This window comes from Scyliorhinus torazame, chromosome 17 (assembly GCF_047496885.1).
Source record: "Scyliorhinus torazame isolate Kashiwa2021f chromosome 17, sScyTor2.1, whole genome shotgun sequence".
In the NCBI taxonomy this organism is placed as follows: Eukaryota; Metazoa; Chordata; class Chondrichthyes; order Carcharhiniformes; family Scyliorhinidae; genus Scyliorhinus; species Scyliorhinus torazame.
This window is the reverse complement of record NC_092723.1, coordinates 68,402,130-68,426,705: the sequence shown is the minus strand read 5'-3', so window position 1 is coordinate 68,426,705 and position 24,576 is coordinate 68,402,130. Positions and strand designations below refer to the sequence as shown.

General features: G+C 47.7%; 1 protein-coding gene across 2 annotated transcripts in view; it reads left to right on the top strand.

Annotated features, from left to right (window-relative positions):
- The first annotated feature begins 11,659 nt into the window (after positions 1-11,659).
- Positions 11,660-24,576, top strand: part of bcas2 (BCAS2 pre-mRNA processing factor) — a 58,872-nt gene continuing 45,955 nt past the window's right edge. For both annotated transcript variants that reach the window (XM_072480568.1, XM_072480567.1), the window contains exons 1-2: positions 11,660-11,790; positions 23,442-23,534. In XM_072480568.1, the coding sequence (XP_072336669.1) occupies positions 11,698-11,790; positions 23,442-23,534 (186 nt within the window). In that variant the 5' untranslated portion in view covers positions 11,660-11,697. The remainder of the gene's footprint in view (positions 11,791-23,441; positions 23,535-24,576) is intronic.

The following is a 24,576-nucleotide window of genomic DNA, read 5'->3' as shown; positions in this document are numbered from 1 at the left end:
ACATGTGAATGCTAACCCGTGTGACGAATGGAGGATTTTAGGAAAATTGGATTATAAATGTATCGGGCAATTTAAGGGTTAAAAGCCTAGGGTTAGAATGTGTTTGACTGCAGTGGTTATGTTTTTTAAAAAAAGGATTCTGTTCTGCAGGTCCTGGGTGCTTTTAGGAGCCAGAAGGTGAAATTGACAGAGGAATGTGTTTTTCAATCTGGACTAATGCACTATGGTTTGACTGGAGACTGGGAGTTTATGTGTTTTCAGTCCCTGGAAAGTTAATTTGTTTTTCAGCTTGGGGAGATGATGTCAGAGCTGGGTGGAACTAAAGAGCGAGAGACATTTTGAAAAAGTTTTTGGAGAGAAGAGTTGCAGTCCGATCTGGCTACCACAGAGTCCACAAGTAAAGGGCGATTTTATTTCCCAGTGGGATCATTTAAAAAATATATGTATATTTAAAAGCCAAAGAGTCTTATATCAAGACAAGCTGAAACAACCCAGTTGAAGCATCAATTTGAAGATATTCAGCCAGAGTCTGCAGGGGTTCTAACTGGGGGCCAAATCTGTTCTGCACTATACCCTACTGGTCTACTCTATACCCTGCATATTTTAAATTGTACTTAGAACTGTTTGTTTATTTACTTGTTGTTTAACGGGGAATTGAGTACTAGTGATAATCTGTTCGTTTTGGGTGTGAAATTAAATAATTTAATATTGTATTCATAATAACGTTTTGTTTTAAAATACCAAAGCCCTATTTTTTTCATGCAATCAATATTGGCGTTTCAATCCAGTATCCCAGCCATTGTTGCGGTCTGGTTTGGGATTGTAATAACCTTTGAAAATGGAAGTGGACACTGGGGCCTCAGTAACAGTTGTGGGGGAGCAGATCTTCAAGTATATTTGTGACGGAGCCCAAACTTTAAATTTGGGCAGCACCACAGCCAAACTTTCCACTTACTCTGGGGAAATCTTGAAAATCCTTGGGACAATCAACACACCCGTGGCTTATAAAGAGCACGAGGCCCATCTTCCCCTGGTTGTTGTGGAAGGGCACAGAGCCAGCTGAATGGGGAGGTATTGGTTACAGAAAATCAAACTCAATTGACTGGAATTTTTTTAAATTTCCAAGTGTCCTTCAAGACGTTCTGTGAAGATACAAGCACGTATTCCACTGTGAGCTGGACTGGACCTGTAATGTTCTTGTCGGATGGCCTGATTTATATTACAAGAACACTTGCCTCTAAAGCTAGAAATGATTTCTTAACATTTACTGTTGGTCAAATATATACAAAACAACAGATGAATAACAGTATGAACATGCACAAGGAACCTCTCTCCTAGCTCCCCAGTCAGTCTGAGGTCACCTGACTCCAATATTCACTTATATACTAATGAGACTCCTAGTGGTCAGTCAGTGAATTACAACACAACCATGATATCATTACAGGACCAAAGGCGTGAAAGCCAAAATTTGTATCAACCAGATTCACCAACCCTGTTTTTTGAACCAGACCCGTCCCCTATGCCCTGCATGAAAATGTCAAAGCTGAGCTTTTGCGATTAGTTTTCGAAGTGGGTAGTCCCCCTAATACCGTCCTCAAGCCGGATCTATCCATGAGAATCTGTGGGGATTACAAATTAACCATAAATGCCTGGTGGATTGGTACCCTATCCCCAGGATCGAGGATATCTACACCAAGCTAGCGGGAGGCCTCACTTACTCTGAATTAGACCTCAGCCACACATTTGTATAATTGGAATTGGCCGAAGAGTCCCAGTTTTCCACGATAAATACCCACAAGGCCCTATTTCTGTACACGAGGCTCCCATTTGGCATAAAGTCAGCCTGTGCTATTTTCCAGCGTACGATGCAAACCTCCTTCAAGATATCCCCAAAGTAATGGTCTACCGCGACGATGCTTCAGTCACTGGGATTATTCCTGAAGAGCACGCCTGGAGGAGACGCCAAAAAGGTTTTGGGATGCGGGTGTCCGCCTCAAACATTAAAAATGAACATTCCAGGCCACGGAAGTGACGTATTTAGGATTCTATGGAAATGCAAGATCTACAGCCCCTTGAGGAGAAAGGCAAGGCTATCCCTGAGGTTCCAGCACCCAAGAATGAGCTCAAATCCTTCCTCGGCATGGCATATTATGGCAGGTTCATTCCGATTTTGCCAAACATTGGCACCATTACATGAGCTACTAAAGGAACATCAATAATGTCAAGGAGGGAGCCACAAGAAAAATGTTTCACTTGGTGAAGCAAATCTTACAATCCTCAAACCATTTTGTTCACTTCGACCCTGGAAAACTGTTCTCACATGTGATGTGTCTCTTGATGGGATTGGGGCAGCACTATCCCACAAGAAGGGGTAATAGTTCCGAGTGACCCATTGCCTTTGACTCATGGACCCTTTCAGAAACAAAGCAGAACTTTGCTCAAATCAAGAAAGAGGGTTTAGCGGTCATATACGGTGTACAGAAATTCCACCAATATGTGTACGGACAGCGATTCTTTATAATCACCAACCATAAGCCACTATTGGGCCTCTTGAGAGAGGACAAACCAATACCAGGGGTGAAACATTGGGTCTTGCTGCTTGCAGCCTACAACTACGTCTTCCAGCACAGACCTGGCATGCAGATTGCCAATGGGGATGCATTGAGTTCACTTCCCCTACCGAAAAGTGTGCCACCTCCACAATATCCCAGGAGATCATGTTGGTGTTGAACGTCTTGGACACCTGGCCACATTTGTAATTGGGCCCTGTGGGATCCGATATTGTCTCAAGTAAAACGGATGATGCAGACCGGGTGGCATCATGAGAAATGCGAGCATTTGAGGCCCTATTTAATCCGCCAAGATGAACTGACCTGTGAGGATGGTGTGATCCTGTGGGCCTATGAGCTGTTGTTTCACCACCAGCCACAGGACCTCTCTTTTAAAAAAAAAAAATTTAGAGTACCCCAAATTATTTTTTTTTCCAATTAAGGGGCAATTTAGCGTGGCCAATCCACCTAACCTGCACATCTTTGGATTGTGGGGGTGAAACGCACACAGACACGGGGAGAATGTGCAAATTCCACATGGACAGTGACCCGAGGCCTGGATTCGAACCCAGGTCCTCAGCACCGCAGTCCCAGTGCTAACCACTGCACCACATGCCACCCTAGAGGGGACCTCTCTTACAGGAGCTGCATAGTGCCACCCAGGCCAAACAAAGATAAAGATGCTGGCACACAGTTATATATGGTGACCAGGCATTGATAAAGCCATCGGAGAACTGCTACAGCAATGTCACCCCTGTCAGACTCAACAATCACTGCCTCCATCGGCCAGCCTCCACCCCTGGGAGTGGCTGGGTTGCCCATGGACCAGGGTCCAGGTTGACTACCTGGGCCTTTTCTTGGGCAGGATGTTTTTAGTTTTGGTGGATGCCCATGCCAAGTGGCCGCCTATGCAGGAGATGAGGACCACGACCCTGGCATCTGCGGTGGATGCCTTACAATGAATGTTCGCTATACACAGACTGCCAGAATCCATTTTATCCAATAACAAGATGACTTCCAAAATTTCATTCAAGCAGACGGCATTCGCCACACCAGGTCGACCCTGTACCACCCTCTGTCCGATGGGTTGGCCAAGAGAGCCATACAGACTTTTAAAAACGCCATGAGGAAACAATCAGACAGAATGCTGCGCCCTCGATGTGCTAATTTTCTGTTATCACACAACACAGCCCGCCACACCGGCATGCGGATCACGCCTGCCGAGTTGCTGATGAGCCGTCGCCTCAGAACTTGTTTGGATTTGATATTTCCTAACTTGGTGGAGAGGATGGAGGCACATCAGGCCTCCCTGAGAAGTCAGTGGGCTACACAAAGGGGTGACAGAGCATTCCAGGTGGGGGATCTGGTCTTAGTTTGAAACTTCGTCTCGGGCCCACTATGGTTAGACGGGCAGATTGTGTCCCAATCTGGGGCAGTGTCATAGGTGGTGAATGTAAATGGCAAAGCTTTCAAAAACCACAGACCATTTGAGGAGCCAGGGGCCAAGACTCCCCTTTCAGAGCAGATGAGTCCCACCTGTGTTCTTGACACTCCTGTGAATGCTCCTGAGCAGAAGGAGCTGAGAACTCCTGGGTTAACCCAGCCAGCTGTGCCATTGGGAGCCGGTGAGACCAGTTCCCATACCAAGTAGATGCTTTACCACTCATCTTAGTGTCGTCTGCAAACTTGGACACGTTGCCCTTGGTCCCCAACTCCAAATCATCTATGTAAATTGCAAACAATTGTGGGCCCAACACTGATCCCTGAGGGACACCACTAACTACTGATTGCCAACCAAGTCATTAACCCTTTCAAATCCAGAAACAGAAAATTAAACTTACTTAAAGCTATACCCTATTTCTAATACCCACAATTCAACTCCTGTGAATTTCTCAAAAACTTCCCCCAAATGCTTGTCAGACTGTGAACTACCTGGTCTCACTGGAACTCTGATATCCACATGAGGATTTCCAAACTCCACTCTCCAAAAATGAACTTGGATTCTTCCCCCAAACAAAACTTTCTTTCAGATGCCTTCACCAAGGATCCACCTCCAGGATTTCAATCTTTCCTTTTGCTATTCCTCTGCCTTGGATTCCGACTTGTATTCAAACGTCCACACGATCTCTCAGGTACTCAGCCACGCCAACAACACCAGTGCTTCACAGGCTGTACTAAGATATCACCAGGCTATTGATTTACCTCAGATGTCTGGCTTCTCACTTAGAATCCCTACAGTGCAGAATAAGGCCATTTAGCACATTGAGTCTGCACTGACCCTCCGAAGGAATTCTATACCCAGACCCTCTCCTCCACCCGATCACTGTGTCCCCGAGCATTAATCATGGCCAATCCACCTAACCTGCACATCTTTGGACTGTGGGAAGAAATCGGAGTACCTGGTGGAAACACTTGCAGACACATGGAGAACCTAGCTGACTTTAAATCTGGTTTTTCCATCTCTCTCTTTTACTTAGAACACTTTCTCCACTTCTTACTTGAATTCTCCCGAACTGGACATTGTTCAACTTCTGGGGCGAAATTCTCCCCCAACGGCGGGATGTCCGCCGACTGGCGCCAAAGCCGGCGCCAATCAGACGGGCATCGCGCCGGCCCAAAGGTGCGGAAGGCTCAGCATCTTTGGCGGCCTAGCCCCAACATTGAGGGGCTAGGCCGACGCCAGAGGGATTTACGCCCCGCCAGCTGGCGGAAATGGCGTTTGTTTCCCCGCCAGCTGGCGCGGAAATGCGGCGCATGCGCGGGAGCGTCAGCGGCCGCTGTCAGTTTCCCAGCGCATGCGCGGGAGCGCCAGCGGCCGCTGTCAGTTTCCCGCGCATGCGCAGTGGGGAGAGTCTCTTCCGCCTCCGCCATGGTGGAGGCCGTAGCGGAGGCGGAAGGGAAAGAGTGCCCCCACGGCACAGGCCCGCCTGCGGATCGGTGGGCCCCGATCGTGGGCCAGGCCACTGTGGGGGCACCCCCCGGGGTCAGATCGCCCCGCGCCCCCCCCAGGACCCCGGAGCCCGCCCACGCCGCCTGGTCCCGCCGGTAAATACCAGGTTTGATTTACGTCGGCGGGACAGGCAATTCCTGGGCGGGAGTTCGGCCCATCCGGGCCGGAGAATCCAGCGGGGGGTCCCGCCAGCCGGCGCGGCCGGATTCCCGCCCCGCCCAATCTCCGGGAGCGGAGACTTCGGCGGGGGCGGGGGCGGGATTCACGGCGGCCAACATCCATTCTCTGACCCGGCGGGGGGTCGGAGAATGGCGCCCCTTGTTCTTTATCCCTATAACTTTTTTTTTCTTTATAAATTTAGAGTACCCAATTTATTTTTCCAATTAAGGGGCAATTTAGCATGGCCAATCCACCTACCCTGCACATCTTTTGGGTTGCGGGAGTGAAACCCACGCAAACACGGGGAGAATATGCAAACTCCACATGGACAGTGACAGAATGAGCAAACTCCACACGGCCAGTGACCCAGAGCCAGGATCGAACCTGGGACCTCGGCACCGTGAGGCAGCAGTGCTAACCATTGCACCACCATGCTGCCCTTTATTCCTTTAACTTAACTGTCTTCCTGAGACATTCTTTTTGTCCCCACTCCCTGATTTTGGGGAATTTCTTTTATTCTTTTGGAAAGTCTGCTTTCTGCAGCTCCTTGCCCTGTCCAGCTTGTCCTGGCTCTCTTTTACAACTAACTCAAAATTCCTGTTCGAGGGTGGTCCCTGGTTTCTAAGCAATAGCTTAGTTTTAAACCCTGTTTGCTCTCACATTGGAAACATTCATTTCCATGCAGCTAAATCAAACATAAGAACTAGGAGCAGGAGTAGGCCATCTGGCCCCTCGAGCCTGCTCCGCCATTCAATGAGATCATGGCTGATCTTTTGTGGACTCAGCTCCACTTTCCGGACCGAACACCATAACCCTTAATCCCTTTATTCTTAAAAAAAACTATCTATCTTTATCTTAAAAACATTTACGGAAGGAGCCTCTACTGCTTCACTGGGCAAGGAATTCCATAGATTCACAACCCTTTGGGTGAAGAAGTTCCTCCTAAACTCAGTCCTAAATCTACTTCCCCTTATTTTGAGGCTACGCCCCCTAGTTCTGCTTTCACCCGCCAGTGGAAATAACCTGCCCGCATCTATCCTATCTATTCCCTTCATAATTTTATATGTTTCTATAAGATACCCCCTCATCCTTCTAAATTCCAACTAGTACAGTCCCAGTTTACTCAACCTCTCCTCGTAATCCAACCCCTTCAGCTCTGGGATTAACCTAGTGAATCTCCTCTGCACACCCTCCAGTGCCAGTACGTCCTTTCTCAACTAAGGAGTCCAAAACTGAACACAATACTCCAGGTGTGGCCTCACTAACACCTTATACAATTGCAGCATAACCTCTCTAGTCTTAAACTCCATCCCTCTAGCAATGAAGGACAAAATTCCATTTGCCTTCTTAATCACCTGTTGCACCTGTAAACCAACTTTTTGCGATTCATGCACTAGCACACCCAGGTCTCTGCACAGCAGCATGTTTTAATATTTTATCATTTAAATAACAATCCCTATTGCTGTTATTCCTACCAAAATGGATAACCTCACATTTGTCAACATTGTATTCCATCTGCCAGACTCTAGCCCATTCACTTAACCTATCCAAATCCCTCTGCAGACTTCCAGTATCCTCTGCACTTTTTGCTTTACCACTCATCTTAGTGTCGTCTGCAAACTTGGACACATTGCCTTGGTCCCCAACTCCAAATCATCTATGTAAATTGCAAACAATTGTGGGCCCAACACTGATCCCTGAGGGACACCACTAGCTACTGATTGCCAACCAAGTCATTAACCCTTTCAAATCCAGAAACAGAAAATTAAACTTACTTAAAGCTATACCCTATTTCTGATACCCACAAATACAAATATAGATTAGTTAAAACTATCTGTTTCCTGACTTTTTCTCTCAAAAAGTAAGATTAGAGGCAGCCTTGTTCTGTCCACCAGCCAGTCTGGTTAGGGGGTAACCAGTCATTGGAAACATTGACACCTGCTTGGTTAAACTGTCCTGAATGGAGATCCAAAAATCTGAAGATTACCCATTGTTCCATATGAATGTTACTGTTCTTTAAAGCATGAAACTAGCTAGCTCAGAAAGTTAATTTCTTGATAGCATTAACAATTGGGTTGTGCTCGGATGAGATAGCTTTTCTATGGTGCTCGCACTTGGTAGATGGACTGGACTGAAATAAGCCAAGCCAAAAAGAAGTACAACAAGACACCACTTGGAAGGACAACGGCTGCAGGTGCAGGGGAACATTATCGGCTCCAAATTCCCCTCCTGATCACACACCATTCTGACTTGGCCATATAACACAATGGGCGGAATTTTCTGATTTTCTTTCCCAAAAGGTTCACTGAGACAACTGGAGAGAATCCTGCCTTGGCAAGAAAAATCACCTTATATTCAACGACTTTCGTCGCCTGGAATTACTTCATCTCGACAATCCGGGGTGGAGCTCTTTTTAAAAGCCACCCTAGAATTTGTTCTAAATCCAATCGGGGAGGGGGAGGGAGGGGGCAGAGACAGTGGGGGAGATGGCAGCCTGTAAGACAGACTCACATTTCTAAAAGGGAGCCCTGACTAAGATGCTGGATGGGGTTGAGGTGGAGCAGAGGCACAACATCCTCCGACCTCATATGGCAGACTGCCAGCCAGCAAGGTCACCAATTCCGTCTGGGTGATAGTGGCAGCGATTGTGAGTGCCAGCTCACTGCATAAGAGGGTGGGGATCCAGTGCAGGAGGAAGATGAATGACCTTCTTTTTGCAGCCATGGTAAGCCACCCTTCTCATGTGTCCAACTGCACCCATTAACACATCCATCACACATGGTGATTCACTTCTAGCTACTTCAAGGGGTCCCAACACTCGTCCTGCCATACTCTTCCCCCGGCACCCTCCATTATTCCCTCCCCCCCCCCCCCCCCCCCCCCCCCCGCTCCTCCGGGAGGATCATCTCCTCCTCACATATCTGCTCCCACTCACCTATCATGCCAGACTTCATTGCCATTGAACCAGCACAAGTCCTGCCTACATTCTCCCCATCTGTCTCATTGCAGGACAAACTCGAGCACAATTGATGTGAATGGGCACAGTCGGCCTGTGTTATGCACGAGCTGAGGATCCTCACCTTGTTTGAGGAAAGAGCCATTGTGCTGCCAATGGAGGAGCAGGTGCTGAGGACGAGGTGGAGGCAAGAAGAGACGAAGTGACACCCCTCAACACATTCAGCCATGGCACCATCTTCATGTCAGGTCAGTTTCTTCAATCTTTATGTCCCTGCCGTGCACTAATACCATCTCGCTTCCGTTGCAGATCAATCAATGAACTAGCCTGGGCCATCCTCTAGCCCTCTCAAAACATAGACCTGAGCAGCTCCGAGGGAAACATCTCAGAGACGAGCCTTAAAGGGGTGTCACAGTTGTCTCCCACACCCTCCACCAGCACAAATACTTGCACCTTAGTGGGAATAACTAGTAGGCAGGCTGTTGAGGCACTCACTGGTGGCACCTCACAGCTGAAGGTCTACAGAAGGCAGAAGCAGGAACATCCCAAGGATGCGGCACTCAGAGGTATGCCAGAGACCAGGACTCTGCTAAGCCCCGGTTAGATGATATGCTCCTGGGTTCAATTGTCCCACAGCTGCTGGAACTGCAACAATAGGGGCAGGAATATCAGGAAGGGATGTCAGCATCCCTATTGGACTGGTAGGCCGACTGGAGGAATCCCATCGTCTTCTGTCCGAGGATATGGTGCCGTCACTCCAAGGCAATAAGGTCAACACTGCGAGAGTGGCTCCCACAGAGGCAACCTTGGCGCAGAACATGCACTCCATGTCAGGGAATGTCCACTCCATGGCTCAGGTCATGCACGCCATTGCCGAGGTTGCATGCTGCATGGTGTAGCCACTTGTGGGAATCCATGAGTGTCACCGCCAGAGGATAGCAGGGCTTCGCGATCTCACTCCAGCTATTCTTTATCCCATGGAGAAGCATATAGGGGAGAGGATTGTCACGTGCACAGCCCAGGGTCTTTCATCCAGGACACTTTGGAGTGTTCAAGCCACCTGACTCTCCCCTTCCTTGACACACCTCCAGCCCACACACTGAGGAGGGTAACACAACAGCACCCGTGCTGCCCGAAAGCAGGCTCGGACCCTCGCCAAGGGGGGATTCTTACCAAGGTCAACTCAGGCAACAGGGCGTGGTAGTCAGCAGGCCGCCTCATCCTCAGCTGTGGATCCTGAGGAGATGTTTAGATGTAGCAGCAGGGTGAGGAAGTCAAAGGAAGGTACAAAATCTAATAAGAAAGGCAAATACACCGTGGCTGCGTGGGTCTCACCCCCACAAGCCAAAATGATGTGCAGGGTAGGTGAATTGGCCACGCTAAATTTCCCCTTAATTGGAAAAAAAAATTGGATACTCTATAATTTTTTTAAAAAAATGTAGACCAAATGTTCTCCCTTGTGGGACAAACTAGAACAAGAGGTCACAGATATAGGTTGAGAGGTAGTAGATTTAAAATTGCGATGAGCCGACACTACTTCTCGCAGAGGGTGGTGAATTTGTGGAACTCACTTCCCATAGTGCGGTCGAGTCCGAATCGTTAAATGGTTTCAAGAGGGAGATAGCTATATTTCAACTAAAAAATGGGTTAAAGGGATATGGGGAACAGGTAGGGAGGTGGCTTCGAGACCAGGAAGAGATCAGTCATGATCTAGTTGAATGGTGGAGCAGGCTGGAAGGGCTGAATTGCCGACTTCTGCTCCTAATTCCTTTGTTCATATAGTCACAGCGTGGACACGGGTGAATTGAAGCACGAGTAGAGATTACTCACCAGTGTTAACACTATTTTATGTATTAAGTCACCTTGAAGTGCCTCCCTGCTCTAATTTCATTACGACATGCTCAGCCAACTCCCAGGCAATGCTGGCGCATCCTCCATCAGCTTTGGCAGGATGGCAGCTCAAAGGTTTCCCTCCCTTCCTCCCACTGTGACCATGCAGTCATACTGATGTGATCGTGATGATGCCCACCGCGCCCCACACCCACCACCATCGGCTGAAAGCTGATGAGAGTCGGTCCACCTGCTGAATAGGTGCTGTCGCACACCTGTGCCCCAAGCCTCAGAGGTGGCACTAGCAACTGGGATGTGTCTTTCAGTGGAGGTCATGTTGGAGTTATACAGAACATTGGTGAGGTCACAGCTGGAGTACAGTGTGCAGTTCTGGCCGCCGCATTATAGGAAGGATGTGATTGCACTGGAGGGGGTGGAGAGGCGTTTCACCAGGATGTTGCCTGGGATGGAATATTTAAATTATGAAGAGAGGTTGGATAGGCTTAGGTTGTTTTCGCTGGAGCAGAGAAGATTGAGGGGTGACCTGATCGAGGTGTACAAGATTATGAGGGGCGTGGACAGGGTGGATAGGGAGCAGCTGTTCCCCTTAGTTGAAGATTTGGTTCCGAGGGGACACAAGTTCAAGATGAGGTGGTGACGGTGTGGAATGCACTGCCTGGGAGGATGGTAGAGGCGAGTTGCCTCACGTCCTTTAAAAAGTACCTGGATGAGCACCTGGCATGTCTTAACATTCGAGGCTATGGGCCAAGTGCTGGCAAATGGGATTAGGATTGGCAGATCAGGTGCCTTTCATGCAGACTAGATGGGCCAAAGGGTCTTTTCTGAAGTGTATTTTTCTGTGAATCTGTCTCATTGCCAACAGATCACCTTGTTCAGTGGCAGGTCGTGCTCAGGTTTTTGTCTGGCAGGAGTCAGACATTTGCAGGAGATATGAGGGCATTGCTCTGTCCTCACTGCAATTCATCATCATTCTCCTGGATCCTTCGCGCCCCGCCCATTAAAGGAGCGAACATCACTGTGTCCTCCAGGCGGCAGGTTACAAGTGAGATTGTCCACACCCCACAGGGGGAACATATCTGGCAACACGTTCTGCAACTGATACCTTTTGTGCATGCTCCAAAAGGAGGAGAGGGCTTGTGCGCAGGCGCGGAGGGATCCGACATGCGCCTGCGCATTCGGTCCTGGTCGCCCACAACGCTGCGCAGGCGCAGTGAGCTGGAGCGGCGGTTAAGATGGCGGGCCCGCTGGCTGTGGCTGGTGATGTGGTGGTTGATGCGCTGCCCTATTTCGACCAAGGCTACGATGCTCCGGGTGTCCGAGAGGCGGTGAGTGCCGGAGCGGGACTGTAAACTGGCTCAACTCTTTAACTGGAGCTTGGGGACTGAGCAGAGCACTGGGGCAATTAGTTTAATGGAAGGTGCAAATCGGAATCAAGCCTTGGCCTTTACCCCAAGACTACATTCTCCAATATCCTTCCTTTACTAACTCATTTTTCCGAGGGACCATTGAGGACTGGAACATTCATCTACAAGAATCGCCATACCTCCCAAAGGATTCACTTGAGGGAAAATTTGTTGAACTTTAAAAGAAAAATGATTGACTGCACTCGATTGTGCAGCTCGTGTGAAACTTCCCCAGTGGAAGATTGGAGTTTAGTGTATGGATGTGTCTAATCCCGAGCAGACCCCATTCCTGCCCCCCCCCCCCCCCCCCCACAAACAGTTAAATCTTAAATGCAGGATAAACGCGGGTCTGGTAGCGTCTGTGGAGGGAGAAGCAAAACCTAAAACCATTATGGCACCGGTTCAGCCACTTAGCCCTGACTAGCTTCTGGAACAAATTGACAGTCTTGTGTGAAGTTTGCACTTTCTCATCGTGTCTGCGTGGGTTTCCTCCAGGTGCTCCGGTTTCCTCTCATGGTCCAAAGATGTGCAGGTTAGGTGGATTGACCGTGATAAAATTGTCCCCTTGGTGTCCAGGGATATGGTGGGATTAGGCAGGGAGTGGGCCATGGTAGGGTGCTCTTTCAGAAGGTTGGCTTGATGGGCCAAATGCCCTCCTGTGCTGTAAGAATTGACAGAATTCCATGGTCAGTCAGCATCTGTGGGGGTGGGGGAAAGTTGATGTTTTGCGTCGATGACCCTCCAACCTGGAACATTAACTTATTATTAACTCTTGTTTCACCCTATGTAGGTGACCTGGTGCTGAGTATTCCTCGTATTTACATAATGACTGCTGAAAGAAGTGTCAATGGTTTCTAAGCAGCAGGGATGAAATAGACATCCTGAATATGCAGTTGTAACATAGAATCAAACTTTATATCAATTGTTCCCAGTGTAAGAACTCCTTTTAACTTTGAGAAACTTGATTATGATGCTCTCTCAAATTGAATTTCACACTTTGAGAAATTCATCTTCCAGTTAATCTGACAGTACCATGAGTCTTTTCAAATGAAAATATCCATAGATCCAGTATCATGCTTTGTAAACTTCTTGCATCATGTGCATTTTTCCCCCACCAAAACTCTGATTGTGGCTATCCGTATTCACTAATCCATCTACAGTTGACAGTTCCACCTATCTGTTTATCCAGAAATGTTCTGATTTCTTTGAACTCTTTTTTTCTGTGAAGCTCCTTCTTCTGTGACATTGCTCACCATCTGGCTTTTGTTGATCATGCTGCTTTTTTTTTTTTTTTGCCCATACACTTCCCTCGGGATACAGGGCATCAGTTTTATTCTCTCGCAGTGTAATGATTCAATCATAATGCAACATAGGAAAATACCATATTGCCCCTTGAGCCTGCTTGATTTCCCTTTCGTGAAACCATGTGAACTTCGAAAATCATCATACAGTCAGACATTGTTTTTTTTTTTTTAAATTTAGAACACCCAATTATTTTTTCCAATTAAGGGGCAATTTGGCATGTCCTATCCACCTACCTTGCACATCTTTGGGTTTTGGGGGTGAAACCCACGCAGACACTAGGAAAATGTGCAAACTCCACACGGACAGTGACTCAGGGCTGTAGGCAGCAATGCTAACCACTGTTCCACCGTGCTGCCCCCAGTCAGACATTGTTAAGACTTAAGTAGATTCCAAAACTTTTCCTGGCTCTCTGGCTATTAGCCTGTAGCTTCTTGTTTTTTGTCTCCTCTCTTGAATAATTGTGTTACATTTGGTACTTTCAATCCCCTAGACTGAAAACAGGGAATTTTGGAAAATTGTAACCAGTCCATATACTGCCTCTGCAGCTACCTCTTTTAGTACTTTAGGATGGAGGCCATCAGGTCCCGGTGTTTTGTCAAATTTTATCTCTAGTTTCTCAATACCGTTTCCCTGATATTAATTACTTTAATTTCCTGGTTCTTATTAGCCCCTGATTTATTTCTGCGATGTAATTTTCACCTACTACTGTGAAAATAGACACACTATTTGTTCCATGTCTTTGCCATTTCCTCAATTCTCTATAATCTTTCCGGTGTTTGGCTCTGAGAGACCAATGCTTACTTTAGCTACATTTTAAAAAATACTTGTAAAAGGTCTTACAATCTGTCATTTATTTGTATCTTCCTTGTTTACTCTGGTGTTCTATTTTCTTCCTTTTGACCACTATTTGCTGTTTTCTAAGCCACTTCCAATTTTTACTTGCTACTATTCTTGGTATGATTATAAAGCTTCTCTTTTTAAAAAAAAAATATAAATTATTCAAATTTTTTTTCGGCCAAACAAAACAGTACAAAAATGTTTCCCTTTTACAACAATAAAACAATATAAATAATAGTGACCGTTTTTAACAAATAAATAAATAATATATAAACTAAATGGCAACTGCCATAACAAAATATTAACTCTCCCAAATAATAAAGTCAAACAAGCCAATATACATATCCAAGTAAAATATCCATACAAAAACACCCCTGAGGACCCCCCCTTCCCCCCCCCCCCCCCCTCCCCCCCTGGGTTGCTGCTGCTACTTTCCCAGTTCCTTTATCGTTCTGTGAGATAGTCAATGAACAGTTGCCACCGCCTGGTGAACCCTTGAGCCGAACCTCTTAGTGCGAACTTTATCTGTTCCAGTTTTATAAACCCTGCCATGTCGTTTATCCAGGCCTCCATGCCCGGGGGTTTATCTTCCTTCCACATTAACAATATCCTTCACCGGGCTACTAGGGACGCAAAGGCCAAAACATCAGCCTCTCTCGCCTCCTGCACTCCCGGCTCTTCTGCAACCCCGAATATAGCCAACCCCCAGCTTGGCTCGACCCGGACCCCCACCACCTTTTGAAAGCACATTTGCCACCCCCACCCAGAACCCCTGCAGTGCCGAGCATGACCAAAACATGTGGGTGTGGTTCGCTGGGCTTCTCGCACATCTCCCGCACCTATCCTCTACCCTGAAAAATTTACTGAGCCTTGCTCCGGTCATGTGCGCCCTGTGCAAGACCTTGAATTGTATCAGGCTAAGCCTGGCACACGAGGACGAAGAGTTTACCCTGCGTAGGGCATCTACCCACAGCCCCTCTTCGATCTCTTCCCCCAGCTCTTCCCATTTTCCCTTCAGCTCATCCACCATGATCTCCCCCTCGTCTCTCATTTCCCTGTATATATCTGACACCCTACCATCCCCCACCCATGTCCCCGAAATCACTCTATCCTGAATCTCCTGCGTCGGGAGCTGCGGAAATTCCCTCACCTGTTGCCTCACAAAAGCCCTCAATTGCATATACCGAAATGCATTCCCCTGGGGCAACCCGTATTTTTCCGTCAGCGCTCCCAGACTCTCAAACGTCCCGTCTAGGAACAGATCCCTCAGTTGCACAATCCCTGCTCTCTGCCATGTTCTAAATCCCCCATCTATTCTCCCCAGGACAAACCTATGATTATTCCTTATCGGGGACCGCACCGAGGCACCCGTCATTCCCTTATACCGTCTCCACTGCCCCAAATTTTCAGCGTTGCCACCACCACTGGACTTGTGTTGTATTTCTTCGGGGAGAACAGCAACGGCGCCGTCGCCAATGCTTGTAGGCTGGTTCCTTTACAGGACGCCATTTCCAGTCTCTTCCACGCCACTCGCTCCCCTTCTCCCATCCACTTACACACGATTGAGATATTGGCGGCCCAATAATAATCACTTAAGCTCGACAGTGCCTGTCCCCCCCACTATCCCTACTACGCTGCAAAAAACCCCTCCTCACTCTCGGGGTCTTCCCAGCTCACACAAAGCTCATAACACTCTTCTCAATTTTTTTGTAAAAAGCCCTCGTAACCATCACCGGGAGGCACTGGAACACAAAAAGAAATTGCGGACTACCATTTTGACCGCCTGCACCCTGCCCACCAGTGACAGGGATACCATGTCCCATCTCTTAAAATCCTTCTCCATCTGTTCCACCAATCGTGTTAAATTAAGCCAATGTAGGATTCCCCAGTTCCTGGCTATCTGGATCCCTAAGTACCGGAAATCTCTTGTTACCCTCCTCAGCGGTAAATCATCTATTCCCCTGCTCTGCTCCCCCGGTTGCACCACAAACAACTCACTCTCCCCCATATTCAATTTGTACCCCGAAAATTCCCCAAACTCCCTGAGTGTCCACATTATCTCAGGCATCCCCTCCACTGGGTCCGCAACATACAGCAATAGATCATCTGCATACAATGATACCCAGTGTTCTTCTCCTCCCCTGAGTACTCCCCTCCACTTCCTAGAGCCCCTCAGTGCTATGGCCAGCGGCTCAATTGCCAATGCAAACAGTAACGGAGACAGGGGACACCCCTGTCTTGTCCCTCTATAAAGACGGAAGTAGTCGGACCTCTGCCTGTTCGTGATCACACTTGCCACCTGGGCCCTATATAGCAGCTGTACCCATCCAATAAACCCCTCTCCAAAACCAAATCTCTTCAACATTTCCCATAGGTAGTCCCACTCCACTCTGTCAAATGCTTTCTCAGTGTCCATTGCCACCACTATCTCCGCCTCCCCCTCCGGCGGGGGCATCATCATCACCCCTAGCAGCCTCCGTATATTCGTGTTCAGCTGTCTCCCCTTAACGAACCCAGTTTGATCCTCGTGGACCACCCCCGGGACACAATCCTCTATCCTTGTCGCCATCACCTTGGCCAGGAGCTTAGCATCCACGTTCAGGAGGGAAATAGGCCTGTAAGACCCGCACTGCAGCGGGTCTTTGTCCTTCTTTAAGAGTAACGATATCGTCGCCCCCGACATAGTCGGGGGCAACTTCCCCCTTTCCCTGGCCTCATTAAAGGTTCTTGTCAAAAGCGGGGCCAGTAGGTCCATGTATCTCCTATAAAATTCCACCGGGAACCCATCCGGTCCCGGGGCCTTCCCCGCCTGCATGCTCCCAATCCCCTTTACCACCTTCTCCACCTAAATCCGTGCTCCCAGTCCCGCCCTCTCCTGCTCCTCCGCCTTCGGGAATTCCAGCCGATCTAGGAAATGCATCATTCCCTCCTTCCCTTCCGGGGGCTGAGCCTTATACAGCCTCTCGTAGAATGCCTTAAACACCCCGTTCACCCTCTCCGCTCCCCGTTCCATCTCACCTTCCTCATCCCTCACCCCACCTATCTCCCTCGCCGCTCCCCTCTTCCTCAGTTGTTGGGCCAGTAACCGGCTCGCCTTCTCTCCATACTCATACTGTACTCCCTGTGCCCTCCTCCACTGTGCTTCTGCCTTGCCCGTGGTCAGCAGGTCAAATTCCATATGTAGCCTTTGTCTTTCCTTGTACAGTCCCTCCTCCGGAGCCTCTGCATATTGCCTGTCTACCCTCAGAAGTTCTCTCAACGGTCGCTCCCTTTCTTTGCTCTCTTGCTTCCCTTTATGGGCCCTTATGGATATCAGTTCCCCTCTGACCACCGCCTTCAGCGCCTCCCAGACCACTCCCACCTGGACCTCTCCGTTATCATTAAGCTCCAGGTACCTTTTGATACACCCCCTCACCCTTAGACATACCCCCTCATCCGCCAACAACCCCATATCCAATCTCCAGAGTGGGTGCTGCTCCTTTTCCTCTCCTACCTCCAGATCTACCCAATGTGGAGCGTGGTCCGAAATGGCAATGGCCATGTACTCCGTCCCTGTCACCTTCAGAATCAGTGCCCTTCCCAGGACAAAAAAGTCTATCCGTGAATACACCTTGTGAACATGGGAGAAAAATTAAAACTCGTTACTCCTAGGCCTAATAAAGCTCCAGGGGTCTACTCCTGCCATCTGCTCCATGAAGTCCTTAAGCACTTTGGCCGCTGCCAGCCTCCTCCCGGTCTTAGACCTAGACCGCTCCAGCCCTGGATCAAGCACCGTATTGAAGTCTCCCCCCATTACCAGCTTTCCCGCCTCCAGGTCCGGGATACGCCCCAGCATACGCTTCATGAAGTTTACATCATCCCAGTTCGGGGTGTATACGTTCACCAGAACCACCGACTCCCCTTGCAATCTGCCACTCACCGTCACATATCTACCCCCACTGTCCGCCACTATGGTCTTTGCTTCAAACAGTACCCGTTTCCCCACTAAAATAGCCACCCCCCCTATTCTTTGCATCTAAGCCCGAATGGAACACCTGCCCCACCCATCCTTTACGGAGCCTAACCTGATCTGCCAGTTTCAGGTGTGTCTCCTGCAACATGACCACATCTGCCTTTAAGTTCTTTAGGTGTGCGAGTACCCGTGCCCTTTTAATCGGCCCATTCAGCCCTCTCACATTCCACGTGATCAACCGGGTTGGGGGGGCTCTTTACCCCCCCCCCCCCCCCCCCCCCCCCCCCATGTCGACTAACCATCCCCTTTTCTAACCCAGCTCCTCACCCGGTTCCCACGTACCCGTATATCCCACCGACTGCTCTCCCGTCCCGACCACCCCGCCCCATAACAGCTCCCCCTTCCCCTTAGCAGCAGCAACCCAGTTAACTCCCCACCCCCCTCCGCTAGATCCCTTTCTAGCATAGTTGCACCCCCCATGTTGCTCCCAGAAGTCCGCAAACTCTGGCTGACCTCAGCTTCCCCCGTTTGTCCTCGGCCCCTCATTGTGCGAAGCCCCCTCCTTCCTGCGTCCCCGTTCCCGCCACAATTACCATAGCGCGGGAGCAAAGCCTGCGTTTCCCACTCGGCCCCGCCCCTGATGGCGCAGTTCCCTTCTCCTTCCCCTTTCCTTCCCACCGACGCCCACAGTTCCCCATACTCCTTCCCCCCCCCCCGCCCCCCACGAGGGGAAAAGAGAAAAGTTACAAAATTGAAAAAATCCCCCCCCCCCCCCCCTTCCCCTTCCTCGTCCCACATAATCACCCCACCACTTTATTACAGAAGCTTTTTCTCTCGCCAGACTATTCCAGCTTCTCGTCCACAATGAATGTCCACGCCTCTTCTGCCGTCTCAAAGTAGTGGTGCTTCCCTTGGTATGTGACCCACAGTCTTGCCGGCTGCAACATTCCAAATTTAACTTTTTTGTGGAGCACCGCCTTGGCCCGGTTGAAACTTGCCCTCCCTCTCGCCACCTCCGCACTCCAATCCTGGTACACGCTGATCACCGCGTTCTCCCACCTGCAGCTCCGCGTTTTCTTCGCCCATCTTAGAACCATCTCTCTGTCATTGTAGCGGTGAAACCTCACCACTATGGCTCGAGGTATTTCTCCTGCCTTTGGTCTTCGCGCCAGAACTCGATAAGCTCCCTCCACCTCCAAAGGGCCCGTCGGGGTCTCCGATCCCATTAGCGAGTGAAGCATCGTGCTCACATATGCCCTGACGTCCGCCCCCTCTGTGCCTTCGGGAAGACCCAAGACTCTTAAATTCTTCCTCCTCGAGTTATTCTCCAGGGCTTCCAACCTCTCCACACACTTTGTGCTGTGCCTCGTGCGTCTCTGTCCTTCCCACCAGGCCCTGTATTTCATCCTCATTCTCCGCAGCCTTTGCCTTCACGACCCGAAGCTCCAACTCCTGGGTCCTCTGCGCCTCCTTTAGCCCTCTAATCGCCTGTAGCATCGGGGCCAACACCTCCTTCTTCAGCTCTTCCACACAGCGCCGCAGGAACTCTTTTGCTCCGGGCCCCATACCAAACAGCCACCTTCCAACGCCATCTTGCTTCGAGCTTCCCTTCCTTGCCGCTGCTCCAGTGGATCCACTGCAATCCGGCCGCTATCTCCTTTATCCATATTTATCCGGGGGGATTCCCTCCTATTTCACCGCACAATGATTTTGGCCGTTAAAAATTGCCGTTGGGGCTCCTAATAAGAGCCCAAAAGTCTGTTTCAACGGGAGGTGCCGAAACGTGCGAGTTAGCTGGTCATCGCCGCACCCGGAAGTCCCATTTATAAAGCTTCTTTAATCTAAAATTATCCTTAGCTGATCTAGTACACCAGGAATATGGATCTTTCTTGCTGAGTTTGTTTTTTCATGGAATGTATTCTTGTTGAACACTTTGAATTATTTCTTTAAATGTTTCCCTTTTGAATATTTCCTACTATGTATTTACCAACAAACCTTTCTGTCTAATCTGCTGATCAACTGAATTAATTTTTTTCTCCAGTCCTTTCAAATTTGTCTTTTAAAATATTTTCCAATTAAGGGGCAGTTTAGCGTGGCCATTCCACTTACCCTGCACACCTTTTAGGTTGTGGGGGTGAGACCCACGCAGACATGGGGAGAATGTGCAAACTCCACACAAACAGTGGGCTGGTATCGAACCTGGGTCCTCGGCACTAAGGCAGCAGGGCTAACCACTGCGATACATTCTGCTGATCAACCGTAACCAGCTCTCCCCTGATAACTGCAATTCGTGGTGTGTTTCAGTATGTCGCTTTTAAATTGAAAAAACAAATTTAGTGTCCAAATTATTTTTTTTCCAAATAAGTGGAAATTTAGCATGGCGAATTCACCTACCCTGCAATGTTGCTTTTAAACGTAATATCAGATTCAATGGTACTATGATCATTGTTTCCTAGTGTGGTTTCCTAGTGTGGTACTACAATCACTGTTTCCTAGTGTATTTTTTGCTCCGAGATTACTAATTAACCCTACGTCATTGCACGATATTAGATATAAAATAATTTTATTTTAGTTTGTTTCACAATGTATTGTTCCAGCAAATTGCCATGAAAACGTTCTATAAACTCAGCTTCCACACCAGCTTTACCAATTTAATTGTTCCTGTCTAATGAAAATTAAAGACTCTCAATTATTATATTGCCTTTGTCATGAGCTCCAGTAATTTCTTGTCCATGGTATAAATATTGTTGGGGACCTTGTTGTTTCTAATCCCTACCCATATTCATTTTGGTTCCTGATCTTTTGAGTCAAGATTCTTTTTCATGAATATCCTTATTTCATCCACTAAATCTTGCCTTCTCAATTTATGCTGCATTTAAACCTAATTCTTAGCTTGTCAAGTTTGGTCATTGCCATCTTAATTGCTTTTGTATCTCCCTCCTTTTGTCCTTTTAACAGTTGACATGGTTGGGCTCGATATTGCCTTTAGTTTTTAACTTTCCATAGAATCCCTACAGTGCAGAACTTGTCCAGCTCCTTCTTTCTATTTTAAAATCTTTCTCCAAGGTGCTTGGATTTTTCCTCCTGTGTATAGTGCTTCTTTGCACCTCTAGCTTTCAATGTTGCTCTCATTTCAATGGTGGTTTGTTATGTTGAACGTGAACGTTTGCTAATATACTAGTGTTTGTATTTCTCCACCTTCTCTGACCATCATTGGTCCTTTGTACAATCCTGTATTGTTCTTAAACTTCAAATGCTCTGCCCTGCCCCGCATTTGCCTCCTTCTCCCAGCATCTTTGCTGTGTAGAAATTAAACCTCATTTGTAGGTTTTGAGGTTTAGCCAGAGATATTCTGCGCTCCATTGACTCGTGTTGGATAAATTGAGTTTGAAAACTGGGACATCTTTGATGCCATGATCTGCCTTTCTAAAAATTGACATAATTGGATCAAAATGTCTTGATTTTTGTGGTCTTCTCTTCAGGAAACACAAAGTACAAGATAAAGGATGTGTTTTAAGTTTGTGTGATGTGAGAGTGGTATGTTGTAGGGATTTGTGCTGGGATTTCTTTTCAACTTGTATAAATGATTTATGCATCAGTCCAAAAGTTCCACCAAGGCTCGTCTCTCTTCCAACCTCTCTCATCGGGCAGTAGATACAAACCTCTGAGAACACACACCGATTCAAAAAGACTTCTTCCCTGCTGTTACTAGACTCTTGAATGACCCTCTTATGGACTGAACTAATCTCTCCACGCATCTTCTCTACTGAGTAACACTACACTCCATATGCTTCACCTGCTGTCTATGTTTACATTGTGTATCTCTCATACGTCCTATGTTTTTCAAGTGTGGAACGATCTGCCTGGACAGTGCGCAGAACAATATTTTACCTTGGTCCTCGGTACACGTGACAATAAATCTAAATCTATTCTACTAAATCCAAATTATGGAAATTCGGCGGATTACCATTCTAAATTGCTCCTCAGTGTCCGAAGATAGGTGAGGGTATGGGGTTATGGTGGTGGAGTGGGCCTAGGTAGAGTGCTCTTTCTGAGGGCCAGTGCAGACTTGATGGGACGAATGACCTCCTTCTGCATGTAGGATATGGATTCTATGAAAGTTCGCTATCAATACCAAATCGGGTGGTTTGGCAAGCAGACAGAATTTAGCAGAACACTGGGGGTCAGAAGCAGGTTAGTGGAATATTTATCCAACACGAGTCAATGGAGCGCAGAATATCTCTGGCTAAACCTCAACCTACAAAAGGGCAAACCAGCTAATAAGAAATTTGAAGTGCAAATAGGACCAAGTTGCATATACTGAATGGAACAGGCTTGTCATTCAAACACAAGTGGATTAACCATGTTTTGACAGCAGTATTAAATTTGGTTTTGACAGCGGTATTAAATTTATCTTTGAAATTTTAGAAACCAGAGAATGGGAAAAGTGACCTCCACAAAAGCAGTGTTCCCAATATTCACAATGTCTTTAACAATTTATTGATTTTTGTAGCATTGTTTTAATGTGAAATTCACTGGGATTGTTCTTTCTTTCGCACACCTAGTGCTGCACAAAGCAGGCTTTAATCAGTTCCCACAGCGCAATTTATTTTTCCTGGAAGAGGTGGTTAGCCTATCGGCAGAGTTTGCATCACTCCTCATCAAACATGGCTGACCAGGAGTTTCTTTACCGTCAGCCATTTTGCAGCATGACTCAATCTGTTTGACCGCGTTATGAATACTCATTCCTTGGCCATCAAGTCCTGGGGTGGGACTCAAACCCGAAGTTTCTGGCTCAGAGGCAGGAATGCTGCCCCATGCGCTACAATACCTCCATTCACAGTTTTTAAAAAAAAAGAGAAAACAATTCCGATACATATTACAAAAATCAATAAATCTTTAACAAAATTATGCCAATGCTGCCATATATATACAACTTTTTATATGCATTTATTTTTTAAAAAACCTTTGTTGCCACTTCACTTTAGTCATGTGTGTTAGTGTTTTACAGTTGAGGGAATCACTTCCTAGTTTAGTTGTGGCCACGTTTTTAAGATTAATTCAGTCTGACCCCAGTGCATTCAGGCCTCTTAAGATTGAGTTAGAAATTGAATGCACAGCAATTGAAAAAGAAACCAATTCAAATTTGAAATATAATTTCATGCAAATGTTGTAATGCTCAGAATCATAAATGGAATGATGTCTGATTACATTCTACATAAACTAAACCCAAATTGAATCATGTCCCCCTGTTTTTTTTACCTTTCCCAGATCTTGAATTTAGTATGGTGACAAATGTTTGTTTTCCAGAAGGTCTGGGGGTTCCTGAATGTTCTTAGCAGCTGCCATTGGGTAGAATATTTTTGACTCCCAGTTGCCTGCAATCCCATTCTGATCTGATGGTTTAAAATGCATTTGAGCAAGGATTAATTGAAGGCCGCTTAGTATTTGGGTTTTACTCACGTTTGTTCTTTTTCAGGCAGCTGCTCTGGTGGAGGAGGAGACCAGACGTTATCGACCCACAAAAAATTACCTGAGCTATTTGCCTACACCTGACTATTCAGCATTTGAAGTGAGTCTGTGAGACCTCTTTTAACTTTGATGTTTGTGACTCTAAATTGCCCTTTTAAAAAAAAAAAAATGTTTTTATTCAAGGTTTTTCAACAATTTTTACAAAACACTCCAAAAAGGAAAATAATACAAAGAAAACAGGACAATATGCCAACAAAACAACTTAATCCTCTAAACGATTAACAATTTAACACCCATCTCAAAGCAAAATGAGGCATGCGCCCCTAAGAACAAGAAAGCCCGTACAAAATTCCGGAAGCGCCGGGCATGCCCAAAACATCTGGGTGTGGTTTACTGGGCTCCTCGAACACCTCACACACCTGTCCTCTACCCCAAAAAACTTACTCATCCTCGCCCCTGTCATATGCGCCCTGTGCACCACTTTAAACTGGATCAGGCTGAGCCTGGTGCAAGATGAGGAGGAATTGACCCTGCCCAGGCCGTCAGCCCACAAGCCCTCATCCTACTCCTCCCACTTGCCCTTCAGCTCCTCCACCGAGGCCTCCTGCAGCTCCTGGTATATCTCCGATATCTTACCCTCCCCGACCCACACGCCCAAAACCACCCTGTCCTGTATCCTTCAGGCAGGCAGCAGCGGGAATTCCCCTACCTGCTTTCTCATGAATGCCCGAACCTGCATATACCTGAATGCATTTCCCGGAGGTAACCCAAATTTCTCCTCCAGCGCCCTCAGATTGGCAAAAGTCCCATCGATGAATAAATCCCCCATCCTTTTAATTTCCACCCGGTGCCAGCTTAGGAACCCACCATCTATCCTACCTGGAACAAACCTATGGTTGCCTCTCTTTTCCCCCCCCGACTGCGCTCCAAGAACAGCCTCGTAACCCTCGGGGTCTTATTTGCCCACACAAATCCCATAATCCAGTCGATACACTCGCCACCGGGGCCTGGTACAGCAATTTAACCCACCCTATGAACTCCTCCCCGAACCCAAATCTGCCTAACACCTCCCACAGGTACTCCCACTCCACCCGGTCAAAGGTCTTCGCCGCGCCGATTGCCGCTACCACTTCTGCTGCCCC